A 16,236-nucleotide genomic window follows, 5' to 3' on the forward strand; every position below is an offset into this window, starting at 1 on the left:
ACTTCAAGGTACATAACTCTCCATTAACTAGGAAATCTTCGAAGTCACATTAACCGCACGTTTTCGGCCATACAAACAGTTTGTGAATGTACCTTTAAAAGAATGTAACAATTACATTTTACTTTCATTTTAGTATATTATTTTCATGAATTGTAAAAATTAACCCCCCCCCCCCCACACACCCCAAACTTTGATTGTTACAGTTGTGATTGTGCCTGGGAACGACGAAAGGTTTGCCTTCATGTTGAGGAACAGGGACAGTCATGACGTGTTCAAGATCACCGTGACCTTCGATAACCAGGTCAGACCCATGTCACATGTTAATTAGTTAGTTAATTAGTTAGTTAATTAGTTAGTTAATTAGTTAGTTAATTAGTTAGTTAATTAGTTAGTTAATTAGTTAGTTAATTAGTTAGCTACAGTTTGAAAATAAATCACGTTAATTAATAGTAGTATAGGGGGTCGGAGTGGTCGAGTCGGTAAAGCTCATGGTTGCTTAACCGGGAACTCTCGAGTTCGAACCCTTGGGCAGATGAGGCTCTTTAGCTGGGGACAGCGACTCTTCTAGGAGAGACAACTCTAAAACTTGCTGTCTTGTAGTTTGTTCTTGGTTGGACAAAAGCTATGAAAGCAAATCCAAAACTAAAATTAAGAAGATAGTCGTACAGAATCTCATTATTCAATGTTTATTTGAGAACATAAAAATATACGTAAACACCAAAACTCAACACGAAAATACAAAATGGTTATTACACATTGCTTTGTGCCTTTTTGTCTTACTATTTCTAAGAAGAAAACATAAAAGTACGGTCCTCATAATTTATCTGAAAATAGCATTCATACATGTTTATTTAGCACGTAAAGTAATATTTTTCTCTCTCGCTGAGCGCAGTGTTTCAGCGGAAAAGCCGTACCCAGCATACTGCAGGCAGATCAGAACGGCATCAATTACATAGCCGTAGTGGCCAGCGTCAACGCTACTCTGACGTCACGTGAAACGGGGTGAGTAGTTCATCACGTGATGTCACTTCCATCATTTTGGTTGGCACTTTTGGTCAATGTTGCGTTTGTGCAGCTAATAGTTATTACAGCACTTGTTATTTTTATTGTACCAAAAATGTTATTCCACTTAGAAAACACACTAGTTATTGGTATTTAAACACACTTGGTACGAAAACACACTTGATATGTAAACACACTTGGTATGTAAACACACTTGGTATGTAAACATTACTACTGTAATACAAAAAACTATGTAAACACACCTACCGTAACACACCTGCTATGTAAACACACCTACGGTAACAAACCTAGTAACACATCTATTATTCTAATCTAACACAATGCTCTACGTAACAAACCTAGCAACACATCTGTTATTCTAATCTAACACAATGCTCTACGTAACAAACCTAGTAACACATCTGTTATTCTAATCTAACACAATGCTCTACGTAACACACCTAATAACACATCTGTTATTCTAATCTAACACAATGCTCTACGTAACAAATCTAGTAACACATCTGTTATTCTAATCTAACACAATGCTCTACGTAACACACCTAGTAACACGTCTGTTATTCTAATCTAACACAATGCTCTACGTAACACACCTAGTAACACATCTGTTATTCTAATGTAACATAATGCTCTACGTAACAAACCCAGTAACTCATCTATTATTCTAATCTAACACAATGCTCTACGTAACAAACATAGTAACACATCTGTTATTCTAATCTAACACAATGCTCTACGTAACACAGCGTGATGACAGTGACAGCCATGCGGATGTCTGACAAGATGACAGACAGCGTTGTTGTCAGTGTGCAGGCCATGCCTGCCACGTATCAAAGTGACCACACCCCACCTGTCTGCGGGTACGTACTTCCACCTGTATGCAAGTGTGTAGACAGTGTCATGGTATCTTACACTATCGGTGTGCAGTTTTAAAATACACCTGTTCTTACTGATATAATTATCTTTATAATTTAAATTACAGAATTTGAAAAAACTTAAATTTTAATAAAAACAATTTAATATTGTTGTAAAGTAACACGAGCACATAATCTATATACTACTAAAAGTCAAGTTTGTTTACATGTTTGAATATTTATTTGTTTGCCTGATCGACTATCTCGCATGGTTGCACTCATCGTGGAAAGCTGTAAAATAGTATGTAGGTAGAGAAAAAATTTTGTTTTAAGACAGACTGTTAATCACAAATTTATTTAAAGACGTTAATTAATTTATTGATTTATTCATAGTTAAATTAACCGTATTTTTTTTAAAATGTTAATACCATGAATAAACTTTGTGGGGATAGTGACGTCCCTTGATAGTGACGTCAGAGTTTTTTGTTGACTCTTTAGTACAATAAAATGGCGGCGTCTATCGAAGAAAATTGTGTTCCCATTCCAAAGTTTAACGCGTTCTAAATCTAATTTTCTGTCGGTCATAACTTTAACAATACGTCCGTTTGCTGTATTTATTACGTTCCAACACTTATATCAATTTTCAACTGTCTTTTTTCATTTAGTTTTACAATAAATTTCTCTAGATCTAAAGATGAGCTGTCGAAGGAAATTTATGAATCTAGCCTAGATCTAGATCTAGGTCACTAAACTCAATGTAAATTCTAAATCTAGACTTAATGTAAATTCTACATCTAGAATCTATTTCAGGCCTTAATACATCTAGAATCTATTTCAGGCCTTAATTATTTTATATAAATCTTTGTTTGGCTAATTTAAGATAAAATTTAATTTGAAAGTTACTACTTCTAGACTAGACGCTCGAAATCAAGTTGCATCAAAGTATAGTATAAAAATTCACTTGTGACGTCACGAGTAAATAGCTAAGTTTGTAGCGTAGTCCGCTCTCATGCGAGTGGTACAGGTTCTAGACCAATATGTCAATGATATTTTTTTTCAATTTTTTTTTTTTTAGATGTTAATGATAAAAAATGATATTTTTTTTTCAAATTTTTTTTTTAGATGTTAATGATAAAGTTGCCTATCTGAACTTGGCAGGATACAGGGCAGGTGAAGTAGAGTTCATCTGTTTCTTTGTCCTAACCATATGAAAGGATAGTGTGGTCAGAGACATGCTCGGCTGGAATCGTTTTTTAAACGATAAAAACATGTTGTCTGAGACTTGGCGGGACACTGGGCAGGTGAAGTAGAGTTGAGTAGGTCACATGTGACGTCAGTATATGAAGGGATAGTCCGAAATCGGTGTTTTCGGTGTTTTTAAAAGATAAGAAACATATTTTTGAATGTGGGCTCTGTTTTTGTGACGATAAGTGACACTGCAGTAGCGTAGCGAGGAGGGGGGGGGGGGGAAGGGGAGGCGGGGGGGGGGGGGGGAAGGGGAGGCGGGGGGGGGGGGGGGGAAAAGGGGAGGCGGGGGGGGAAGGGGAGGCGGGGGGGAGGTGAAGGGGGGGGCGGGGGGACGTATGTTGGGGCGCCAAAATGGTTTGGAAAAATAAATTGAAAGGTTGAGGGGGGTTCAAATCGAAAGTTTGAGTGGGGGGGGGGGAGGGGGTGCACATCAAAAGTTTGAGGGGGGGGGGGGGGTTGAAAATCGAAATCTTGGGGGGGGGGGGGGTTAAAATCGAAAAGTTTGTCCCCGGGCGCCGGGAAGGCTCGCTATGCCTCTGAGTGACAGACGTGATGTTTTTTGATGGATGACCCCCGAAACCCACAGTTATCCAAGGGATGACGGGTATTCTAGTCTATATACTACTAAAAGTCAACTTTGTTTACATGTTTGAATATTTATTTGTTTGCCTGATCGAAAATTGTGATATGTTCGACTCTATCTGGAAAGCTGTAAAATGGTATGCAGGTAGAGAATAATTTTTTAATGCAGACAGACTGTTGATCACAAATTTATTTAAAGACGTTAATTAATTTATTGATTTATTCCTAGGCAGAATAACCCATTTTTTTTTAAAATGTTAAAACCTTGACTAAACTTTGTGGGAATAGTGACGTCACAGGTTTTTGTTTACTCTTTAGTACAATAAAATGGCGGCGTCTATTGAAGAAAATTGTGTTCCCATTCAAAAGTTTAACGCGTTCTAAATCTAATTTTCTGTCGGTCATAACTTTAACAATACGTCCGTTTGCTGTATTTATTACGTCCCAACACTTATATCAATTTTCAACTGTCTTTTTCATTTAGTTTTACGATAAATTTCTCTAGATCTAAAGATCAGCTATCGAAGGAAATTTATGAATCTAGCCTAGATCTAGATCTAGCCTAGATGTAGGTCACTAGATTCAATGTAACTTCTACATCTAGAATCTATTTCAGGCCTTAATTATTTTATATAAATCTTTGTTTGGCTTATTTAAGATAAAATTTAATTTGAAAGTTAGTACTAGATCTACTAGACTTATTTTTAGATCTAGATCTAGAATCTATACGCGTAAATCAAGTTGCATAAGGAGACACATAGTATAGTATAAAAATTCACTTGTGACGTCACGAGTAAATAGCTAAAATGGTAGCGTAGTCAGCTCTCATGCAGGAGGCACGGGTTCTAGACCAATATGTCAGTGAAATTTTTTTTTTCAATTTTTTTTTTTAGATGTGAATGATAACGTTGCCTATCTGAACTTGGCAAGATACAGGGCAGGTGAAGTAGAGTTCATCTGTTTCTTTGTCCTAAGCATATGAAATGATAGTGTGGTCAGATACATGCTCGGCTGGAATTGTTTTTTAAACGATAAAAACATGTTGTCTGAGACTTGGCAGGACACTGGGCAGGTGAAGTAGAGTTGAGTAGGTCACCTGTGACGTCAGTTTATGAAGGGATAGTCCGAAATCGGTGTTTTCGGTGTTTTTAAAAGATAAAAAACATATATTTGAATGTGGGGTCTGTTTTTTGTGACGATAAGTGACACTGCAGTAGCGTACCGAGGAGGGGGGGGGGACGGTAGGGGAGGGGAGGCGGGGGTGGGGAGGGGAGGCGGGGGGTGGGGAGGGGAGGCGGGGGGTGGGGAGGGGAGGGGAGGCGGGGGGGGGGGAAGGGGGGGTGGGGAGGTGGAGGGGGGAAGGGGGGGGGACATATGTTGGGGCGCCAAAATGGTTTGGAAAAATAAATTGATAGGTTGAGGGGGGTTCAAATCGAAAGTTTGAGTGGGGGGGGGGGGGGGGGTGCACATCAAAAGTTTGAGGGGGGGGGGGTTCAAATCGAAAACTTTGTCCCCGGGCGCCGGGAAGGGTCGCTATGCCTCTGAGTGACAGACGTGATGTTTTTTGATGGATGACCCCCGAAACCCACAGTTATCCAACGGATGACGGGTATTCTAGTATACTACTAAAAGTCAACTTTGTTTACATGTTTGAATATTTATTTGTTTGTTTGCCTGATCAAGTATCCTGATATGTTCGGCTCTATCTGGAGAGCTGTAAAATAGTATGTAGGTAGAGAATAATTTTTTAATGCAGACAGACTGTTAATCACAAATTTATTTAAAGACGTTAATTAATTTATTGATTTATTCATTGTTAAATTAACCGTATTTTTTAAAAAATGTTAATACTTTGAATAAACTTTGTGGGGATAGTGACGTCCCTTGATGTGTTTACTTTTTGGTTCAATAAAATGGCGGACTCCATCATCGACTTTGTGGCCCATTCAAAAGTTTAACGCGTTACAAAGCTAATTTTCTGCCGGCTATAACTTAAACAATACGTCCGTTTGCTGTATTTATTACGTTCCAACACTTATATCAATTTTAAACTGTCTGTTTTCATTTAGTTTTACAATAAATTTCTCTAGATCTAAAGATCAGCTGTCGAAGTAAAGTTATGAATCTAGCCTAGATCTAGCCTAGATCTAGATCTAGGTCACTACTAGACTCATTGTAAATTCTAGATCTAGACTCAATGTAAATTCTACATCTAGAATCTATTTCAGGCCTTAATACATCTAGAATCTATTTCAGGCCTTAATTATTTTATATAAATCTTTGTTTGGCTAATTTAAGATAAAATTTAATTTGAAAGTTACTACTTCTAGACTAGACGCTCGAAATCAAGTTGCATCAAAGTATAGTATAAAAATTCATTTGTGACGTCAGGAGTAAATAGCTAAGTTTGTAGCGTAGTCCGCTCTCATGCGAGTGGTACAGGTTCTAGACCAATATGTCAATGATATTTTTTTTCAATTTTTTTTTTTTTTAGATGTTAATGATAAAAAATGATTTTTTTTTTCAATTTTTTTTTTTTTAGATGTGATAAAGTTGCCTATCTGAACTTGGCAGGATACAGGGCAGGTGAAGTAGAGTTCATCTGTTTCTTTGTCCTAACCATATGAAAGGATAGTGTGGTCAGAGACATGCTCGGCTGGAATCGTTTTTTAAACGATAAAAACATGTTGTCTGAGACTTGGCGGGACACTGGGCAGGTGAAGTAGAGTTGAGTAGGTCACATGTGACGTCAGTATATGAAGGGATAGTCCGAAATCGGTGTTTTCGGTGTTTTTAAAAGATAAGAAACATATTTTTGAATGTGGGCTCTGTTTTTGTGACGATAAGTGACACTGCAGTAGCGTAGCGAGGAGGGGGGGGGGGGGGCGGGTGGGGAGGCGGGGGGGGGGGGGGGGGGGAAGGGGAGGCGGGGGGGGGGGGGGGGAAGGGGAGGCGGGGGGGGGGAAGGGGAGGCGGGGGGGAAGGGGAGGCGGGGGGGGGAGGGGAGGCGGGGGGGAGTGAAGGGGGGGGGCGGGGGGACGTATGTTGGGGCGCAAAAATGGTTTGGAAAAATAAATTGAAAGGTTGAGGGGGGTTCAAATCGAAAGTTTGAGTGGGGGGGGGGAGGGGGTGCACATCAAAAGTTTGAGGGGGGGGGGGTTGAAAATCGAAATCTTGGGGGGGGGGGTTAAAATCGAAAAGTTTGTCCCCGGGCGCCGGGAAGGCTCGCTATGCCTCTGAGTGACAGACGTGATGTTTTTTGATGGATGACCCCCGAAACCCACAGTTATCCAAGGGATGACGGGTATTCTAGTAATATGTTAAATATAGGTTTATTATAAAAAAATAAATTGGACGAATAGATCAGACAACTGGAGATAACCCCGGTATTTACAGTCTATTTTAGTTTTAATGTTGGTTGTTTCCCTTGCTTTATGATTTTGTTCAGTAAGTTTACAAGACGGTATAACTATATATACTTTTTGTCTTATCAACGGTAAACGTGTTTGCACATTTCTGATAGTTTGTCAACTTAGTCTTCTGTGTTTTATAAGCAGATTTTTAATACATCGAAAAGTATATCAAAACATTACGTTTTGTTAACGTATCTATTTTAACAAATTATTGATCAACTCATGTTTATTTGTCACGTGCCTTGAATTCAATCCCAGAATCCCGGAGAAGCGGGGCGGCTGCCGGTTGGGTCAGGCGTGCCACGTCCAGCACTGGTCAGCTAAAGTCCAGGTAACGGACCACGTGACTGGGGTCAAGTCTGCCGAGTTCATCAATGTTCCACAGGGCGCCTACACCAACGTGGAGTTTTCTTACTCCGTCGGAAACAGATCCGCCACCGCCGAGTATAGGTCAGTAGGTCACAGGGAGCATCAATTGTTTTGTTTTTTAATTACATAAAATTTTAAAACAATTATAATAGCGTAAAATGTAAGTCCAGTATTCCAAACAATTGTTATAACCAGAAATATAAATTGGTTTATTAAAATTGCCTCGGGTTTAACCTGTACACACATGTCAAGTTTAACCTGTACTCACCTGTCTAGTGTACTCACCTTTCAAGTTTACTCACCTGTCAAGTTTAACCTGTACACATCTGTCAAGTTTAACCTGTACTCTCCTGTCAAGTTTAACCTGTGCACATCTGTCAAGTTTAACCTGTACTCACCTGTCAAGTTTAACCTGTACTCACCTGTCAAGTTTATCCTGTACTCACCTGTCAAGTTTAACCTGTACTCACAGGTTCACCTGCTGCAACATCAAGGCCAGACTGGAGGTCAGCGACTACGCCAACAACACAGGTCACTGTGACCTGATGGCTCAGCCCCTTCCCAGGCTCACCACCACCTCCACACCCCCAACCACAACCGTCCCTGACCTCCCCACGTCCCCTACCTCCACCCCCATAGCCCCGGGGTTCCTACAGATCGACCACATGCACGACAGCACGATCCCCGCCCGTACCACCCCGGCTGTAACCCCAGCGTCACACCACGTGACAGGTTCTCTACAACCCTCTCACGTGACCACCACATCACGTGACACGGACCACGGACCACCGTATTCCAACATCCACGAGCAAAACCACACCGCCCACAATTTTTCTGTAAGTATTCAGTATAGAAACTGAGCTATCAGTCTTCCTGTCGTGTAGTCCGTTAGATCAGTTACCTCAATTCCTTTATTATCACATCCTGTGTAAGACCCGTCCATCGTTTCTTATTGTCTTTCAATAGTTTCTTTGATTTGTCTCGTTTTATTTGACTAGTTCTGTAGCTTGTAGGAAAATATTGCCAAATCACACATTTTTTCGTTAACTGCTTTATATATTGCACATGGCTATGATATGGTGGAGTGTCATGGCATGTTGTCGATGGTCGCAGTAAAGTAGGTACATTTCCCTTTCAGACCTTACGATTTATTTAAAGAGATGGTTTAGTCAACACCATGCCCTGTTGTTTTTACTTACCCCAACCTAAGTCAGGTACCCATCAGAGCTGGGTGGACTCAGAGACGTCGTAGTTCGGTACCAGACCCGACCTCGAGAACTTAAGGCTAGCAGCCGGACGCTCTACCATTCAACCACGCCGTCCCACAGAGATCACAGTGAAAGATAATACTAAAAACCATTTTTTAACTTTATTAAAAGTAGTAACTATGTAATTTTTTTTCCACAATGGCGGCTTATAATTAGGAATATTTAAAAAATATAAAAAGAAAAAAATAATAATTGCGATTACTCAGTTGTGGGTGATTTACTGCTATTAACAGCTGCACGCTGTGATAAGGTGTTTTGGGTCCAAATCTGGATACATTTTAATGACGTCATTTATGTGCAACCCCATTTCGGCCATCGCAGTAGTGTTTGTTGTATTTTCGACGATTGATTATCTCCCCTATTTGAGAAAAGATCAGTTGAATCCCCTTGACCCGCTATGCTGTAAAACGTGAATTTAAAAAAAAACAAAAAACAAACACAACAACAACAAAATCAATTGCAGCTGATTTTACTCGCTGAGTTGGGGTGTGTGGGAGGTGTGGGTGTGGGTGGGTGTGGGTGTGTTTTTCCTGCATCTCTTTATTGATTCTGGCACCACCAATCCAGACTTGAAAAAAAAAAGAAAAACAGACGGACTACTGACTGTGGTAAAACAACTTCCCAAGTCCGACATTTCCAGCTCTGCACATTTAGACGGTATCGCTTTAATTAGGCCACTGCGTTGCAGATTTCTGTTGTAGATTTTATCTTGACCGGAACCTACGTTCTTTTTTACGTTTTTTTTTAATGTTTAGATTGTAAACACAAATTTGATGTGCTCAAGAAACATTAGAACCCTGATAGAATGGTTGTTTAGATGGTATCGTTTTTTTTATAACAGGCTGATTTCCGTTATACATTGGTCCGTTGTGAAGTTTTGCATTGATCATTAAGATCTGGGTTGTTTTTTTTTTTAATTTTATTTTAAAGATCAAATTACAGTAATTCGAATGCAGATTCTATTATTTCAGAAATTATTGTGTTATTAAGTTTTTAAAGAAAAAAAAATTAAAAGAGTTAGAACCTTGAACACTGTATTTGAAAAACATGAAACTATTATCAAGGAAATTAATTATTGATTGAATCTGCATTAAGTGGGTGGGGCCTTCGTGTTAACCACATTTAGAAAAGAATCATATGGTTCATAGTTTAGGTTTCTTATTTATAATTCTAACTGGTTTCATAACATTATACCATAGGGAAGGACATATATAGTTTCTGTATAGTGATATAATCAAGTAATCAACTGTAAAGGGTACTGAATGGTTGGGTGGAAGACCGCACCACTTCTAACCCAAGAGACCCGAGTTCGTGTCTCTACGACTTCCGTCAGTCCACCCACCTCTGATGGGTAGATGACGTCAGTTAGGAAAAACTAGGGCGGCTAGGCACAGTGCAGACTATACTTTCCATCATATGCCGGGTTCCCTGAAAATATGAACTCTACTTCATCTGACCCATGTGTTTTGGGGCACGAATGGGAAATATGATGGGATATATACGTTTATACATTATATATATATATATATATATATATATATATATATATATATATATATATATATATATATATATATATATATATTATAATATGTATGTATATATAAACTTATATATCCCATCTGAAAAACAATAGTTTAATTATCATCATCATCATCATTATTTAAGCAATAGTGATAGATGCGATATTGTAGATATTAACCGTATCAAATTATTGTATTCTGTTATTTATGACCTTATGTTGATTCCTCATTAAGTTTATTTTGATTTTTTAAAAATTAGGTTGCCAGGAGAGATGGGTCATCAGACAGCGACACGACCCAGCTGGGACTGATCATAGCCGGGGCCATAGCAGGCGTGGCTGGCCTCAGCATCGTCATCGTCTGCGCCACTTACAAAATGGTGCACCGCCCAGCCGTAGGGCGGGCTAGCCGGTGCGGAAGTGACGTCACCATGGGCAGCAGCTGGGAGTCCCAGGGTAGCTCCGGCACCGACAGCCTGAGGATGAAACGCATGATTGAAGCAGACGAGAGTCTGAGTGACTCTGGTGACGTCATCTACGTCATCAAAAGCGGGGAGAGCCCCGGGGAGGGGGGCTGCACGGAGATGGGAAATGACGCTGGTGTTTATCTAAACCACGTGACAGCCGGCGATGATGAACGCCCAGGGGAGGGTGATAAAGGCCGGGTTCATGGCTCACCGCACCGGTACACACGTTCTGATTACGTCAGCGGTGACGTGGTTAACAACGCGCACTCAGCAAGGACAAATACAAATGTAGATTTCGATGATGAACTCGGCAGTTCTTACCTAACTACGTTACACACTAGACCTCTATCTGTGTATAGAATTAGTAGCGTTTTGACGTCATCGAGGCAACATTACAAAGACACACCCCCGGGGTCACCCTTAGCCCAATCACCGACGGCACCCACCACCACCACAACGACCACGCATGGGAACAGAACGATACGAACAAGCGCTCTCTTAACCCACCATACAACTAAACCTGGATCAAAACCCAAACAGAATGGAGAGATGAACACAAATTCTAACTACGCTCATAATTACAGCTCCAACAGCAATCAAAATGTTGGACATCCACAGTATTCTAGATCCGGGGCTTCTGGGATAGATTCTTCCCACCAAACTAGCAACAACAACCTCTATTCTATCGAAGCAGACATTCATAATAACACGGACACAACCAATCCTGCTCACCAAGGGGCAATACCAAAACCTAATTCTCAAAACATCCGCTTCGACCCTAAAAACTTAACCCCCAAACTACACCTACGCCATCAACTAACCGCGCGTCTATCTGGCGTCAGTTCTTTAACCTCGACGCCAGAGCTACGAAGACATGGGGTAGTGCCTGACTCTAACCTAACTCTACCCACCAGTCGGTTGAACCTTCCCACACCAACCACCCCAGCTCCTTCACCCCGCGGTATTTCAAACACATCCCGTTTCCAAGATCTCAGACAAGACGACGCCGCCAGTAGACACCGTCTATTGAGACTACAGCCAGAGATTTCCAGAAGTCAAGAAGCAATACCAGATCTCATCCCCACGGTGCTTAAAGCCACGGACCTTAACCAGCTGGCACTGAAGCAAGACTTGCAGCACATCAAGACCAAACTCCTGCAGTTCCAGAGGAGGCTGGATCAAGGTCTCCAGCAGGACGTCACTCGACGCAGGCGCAGTAGCACGTCTTCAGTGAGCAGCGGGGAGGAGAAGGACGACAAGGTGTAACAACACAGGTATAGAGGGAAATACATTACGACAAACTCTAAGTACACCGGTATAGAGGGAAATACATTACGACAAATTGTAACAACACAGCGATAGAGGGAAATAAATGACGAGATATTCTAAGAACACAGGTATAGAGGGAAATACATTACGACATATTCTAAGTACACCGGTACAGATGGAAAAAAATTAAGACAAATTCTAAGAACACCGTTACGAAAGGGAAAAAAGGACGACAAACTCCAGCAACACCGGTATAGATGGGGTAAAGACGATAGACTACACCGGTGAAGAAGGAATAAATTACGACAAATTCTAGATATAGAAGTACGGAAGCTAATAAATTACGGCAAATTCAAAGTACACCGGTAAAAAATGGGGAAAAAAGTACGACAAACTCCACCAACACCGGTACAGAGCTGAAAAAAAGACGACAAACTTTAAATACACCATTACACTGAATCCCATAACTGTATTTCGCTCACATTGATTCTGGACTGAGTGGTGGGGATATAGAGCCCACAGATACTCACCTATCTGTCTCGAATCTTCTTTCCGTTTTGTAGTCCTTAGTAAGTGCCTTGATCAAACCGCCACAAACAATGGCAGTCAAACTGTTCAAGTTTGCCGGGTATATTCCTGGCTGCTCACTCTCCTGGTGCTAGTAAAACAGAGTTAGTTTCCCTTTCCGAATGTAAAACCTATGAAGACTTCTTCAATTTGGATGAGATTCTACTCATGTAAGACACGCGTTACTTAATTAGTAGATGAAACCCCATTTAAACAGCGCCATGAAAACATTAGGTTTGAACCACGTTACGCTTGAAGACCCTACTAGCATAGAGCTACGTATTCTACTTGCATAGAGCGAATTATTCTAAAGCGACGTGATTCTGTATGGAACGTCGTAGGAACATCAAACACAATACAACTTGTATACAGTTAATGCAGGAAGATTAAAGATCATACATTAAAGAGCCTGATGATCTTTGTATGAAAATATACGAGTTTTGAAAACCTGCACATATTAGTCAGGCGATTTGTGTAACATAACAGACAAATGTACAATGTACCTGTTGAGTAAGTGCTTTTGAGAGTTTAGACCTGGCTAATTTCTGTCAAATGTTTGTTTTTTCTTATGCAGATCAATGTTCTTATGTTTGTACAGTTTTATATGATATGACTTGTTAAAAAAAAAGAAATAAACTATGTTGTATATGTGAATTTTTTGAAACATTGTACAAGGGCGGTTGTATGTGTGTGTAGTGTGTGGTTGTCGTGTGTTTCTGTGTTTGTTGTGTATCAGTGAGTTGTGTGTGTATGTGTGTGTTATCTGTGTCTTGTCAATGCCACACAAACAGAAATAAACACACGAAAATCACACACTACCCACACATACAAACAGAAATAAACACATGAAAGTCACACACTACACACACATACAAACAGAAATAAACACCTGCACGTTTTTCAGCCGGTGATAATTTGAAGCCGACGAAATATGAACATGTGCCTTCGATATAAATTGCAGCATGTAATGCACGTCTGAAGATACTTTACGATAATCCCCGTAAAAGCGTCTTAAATGAATGTTGCATGGTTGTATCTGTAGGCATTTACTCGCTAGACATTGATCTATGTCTAAATAAATCGGGAGTGATCTCCCCTAAACTTTCTCGAATATTCTTATATAACTTGGAATATAGACATGATTTTTAATTACTTAAACTTTTTATATGAAATTTCATATATAAGTATTTTATCAAAATCGTAGATCCTGATCAACTTTTGAGCAATTTCCAATAACCGGAAGTGGTACTTTTTCTACCTTGAATTTTTCAACAGCCTATAACTTGAGTACTATTTCAGATAGATAAATGAAATTTGAAATGTGAGTAAAAGATCTAATTCTCTACCTTCTGTCAAATTTTGAGTAATTTCCGTTGACCGGAAGTACTAATTAATGCTATTTCCGATTTCTCAAAAAACGCATGTAAATTTATAAATTAGACCTACTAATAATATTGCGCACTATTATGCACATTTTGTTTTGGCGTTCGCTTGATGCGCAATTCTTTTTTCTATGAGATTCTATTCTATTTTTAAAAGTGTAAGTAATTAAAAATCATGTCTATATTCCAAGTTATATAAGAATATTCGAGAAAGTTTTGGGGAGATCACTCCCGGTATATTTATTTTAAAATATATTTCATGAGAATATTTGGAATATTTGGAATATTTGGAATATTTAGAATATAATGAATCAAACATGTAAATAATGGTAGAAGTCGAATTGGTTTCATCTGCAAGCTAAACATTCATATATATATATATATATATATATATATATATATATATATATATATATATATATATATATATATATATATATATATATGTAATGAATGCCGGTGTTGCACTTGATGGCACCTAAAAACTCAAGTCACTGTTAATGAGTTCTCACGGTGCTGGTATCCTAATGAGGTGCGGGTGCTACAAGGTGGCCGGGGTGAAGGAACTACCCACGTCGTTCAGTGCAGAAGAAACCTCTCGACTACAGTCTCGGTGTAAGGGATCTCTGGGGCGAGGTCCCTAACTTGATTAGAGATGCTCCTACCCAGGACGAGTTTCGTGAGTTCGAATTTTTAAAAAGCCAGACTCACAGAGTACATTCCAGTAAGATCTACCGTCTAATTAAAAAACCAAATTAGGTCCCTTCAACAACAGAAACACGCCATGAAGCCGCACGCAAGCAACGGAAAACCGTCGATAAGATTTTTTTTTTACAATAAAGGAATTTTTTCTTTAAGGAAATTATAGCGAATCCTTATTTAGCGTTACCATAACGTCAGAACCAACGACGTACCACTGAAAAGAAAATACTTTTCGGTGATTTTATTAAATTTTAAAACGAAACTAATTCCCCGTAAATGAAATTTCAATGTATCAAAAAAGAGTACATAAAAATAACGCGCGAAATCGAAAGTGAATTATTCAAGGGAGACAAACACGTTTTGAAATAAAAGTTCTAGTTCTTTTTCTCGGTCAGCGCCTGGTTCAATTATGGCCTGACTCTGGCACTATTTTGTAATGTGTAATCAGGCACGGAGAAGAATAAGTTCGAACCTTTTGTTACGTAGACAGATGCGATTTTTTCAGTTTTCCGCTTCAAAGCTCTCTTGATGTAATCGATTAGGAAAGGGACGTAATCCAAATCTTTGAGTCGCTAGCGTTGTCTTTTGTTGGTCGGCTAATTTTAGTAAGATGGAAATGAAATTCTCCATTCGGCGTGGATTATTTGGTTTAAGTCCAATGCTTTCTCTATATTTATTACAAGAACGCATAGAGAATTTAAATAAAACATTTTTTTTGGTTGAAAATAAATGTTTTAGCTCATATGAAATAAAAATAAAAAAAAAATACTATAGAAACTTATTTCAGTGTTGAAATACCTGGTTTAGTACTTTAACTAGCCACTTTGCGTGTAGACAGTCGGGTATATATTAATTAGACTGCTAATTAAATAGCTCTTAAATCAAGGTACTAGCGTCACAAGGAGGGGAGTGGGGAGTGTGGGTGGTACTTTGAGCCACCATGTGGGTGGGTGACCACAATCAGCGATGGGGTGGCGTAATAGAGCCTGTGACTGCTAACCCGAACGTCTCGAGTTCGGGTCGCTGTTATGGTTTGCAAGACGTCCCAGAGTCCACCCAACTCTAATGATTAGGACGAGACTTAGGGAAAATAAAGGCGACCTAGGCATTGTGCTAACCACACTATCCATTTATATGCCGAGGTCACAGAAACATGTGAACTCTACTACATCTCCCTCGCGGACCGTCATGTTCGTAAAGCTGTACGTAACAGCCACACTACTCAGAAACAAGTAGGCACTATTTATTACGTGAAAAAATTAGGCGATAGACGTCACTACACCACCTAACCCAGCATTACGTTAACTAGCGTTGGGGACTGAGGTGACACCATGTCGAATATAATCTAAAAAGTAATTTAATTTACGTTGACTACACAATCTGTCACAGTTTGTGTGTATGTGTGTGGGGAGGGGGGGGGGGGGAATGGCACCAAATTAAAAAAGTTATATTTTTTAAAAAAAAAGGTGTAAAATCCGTCAAAACTTACGTTCAAACTGCACTGATCAGTTACCTCGATAGTCTTAAGAGGTACAACTCTTCTAAATTCCTGTTGGTGGAAGGTCTTCCT

The 16,236-nt window shown here is 39.6% G+C and overlaps 1 protein-coding gene across 1 annotated transcript in view; it reads left to right on the plus strand.

Moving 5' to 3' along the window:
• LOC131948456 (uncharacterized) overlaps positions 1-12,012 on the plus strand; it is an 18,330-nt gene extending 6,318 nt beyond the window's left edge. The window contains exons 9-14 of the mRNA XM_059310066.1: positions 204-301; positions 893-1,002; positions 1,770-1,883; positions 7,379-7,570; positions 7,962-8,325; positions 10,540-12,012. Of these exons, the coding sequence (XP_059166049.1) occupies positions 204-301; positions 893-1,002; positions 1,770-1,883; positions 7,379-7,570; positions 7,962-8,325; positions 10,540-12,012 (2,351 nt within the window). The remainder of the gene's footprint in view (positions 1-203; positions 302-892; positions 1,003-1,769; positions 1,884-7,378; positions 7,571-7,961; positions 8,326-10,539) is intronic.
• The last annotated feature ends 4,224 nt before the right edge of the window (positions 12,013-16,236 follow it).

Source organism: Physella acuta, unplaced genomic scaffold (genome assembly GCF_028476545.2).
Source record: "Physella acuta isolate Inbredline_101_S28 unplaced genomic scaffold, ASM2847654v3 ptg000647l, whole genome shotgun sequence".
Taxonomy (NCBI): domain Eukaryota; kingdom Metazoa; phylum Mollusca; class Gastropoda; family Physidae; genus Physella; species Physella acuta.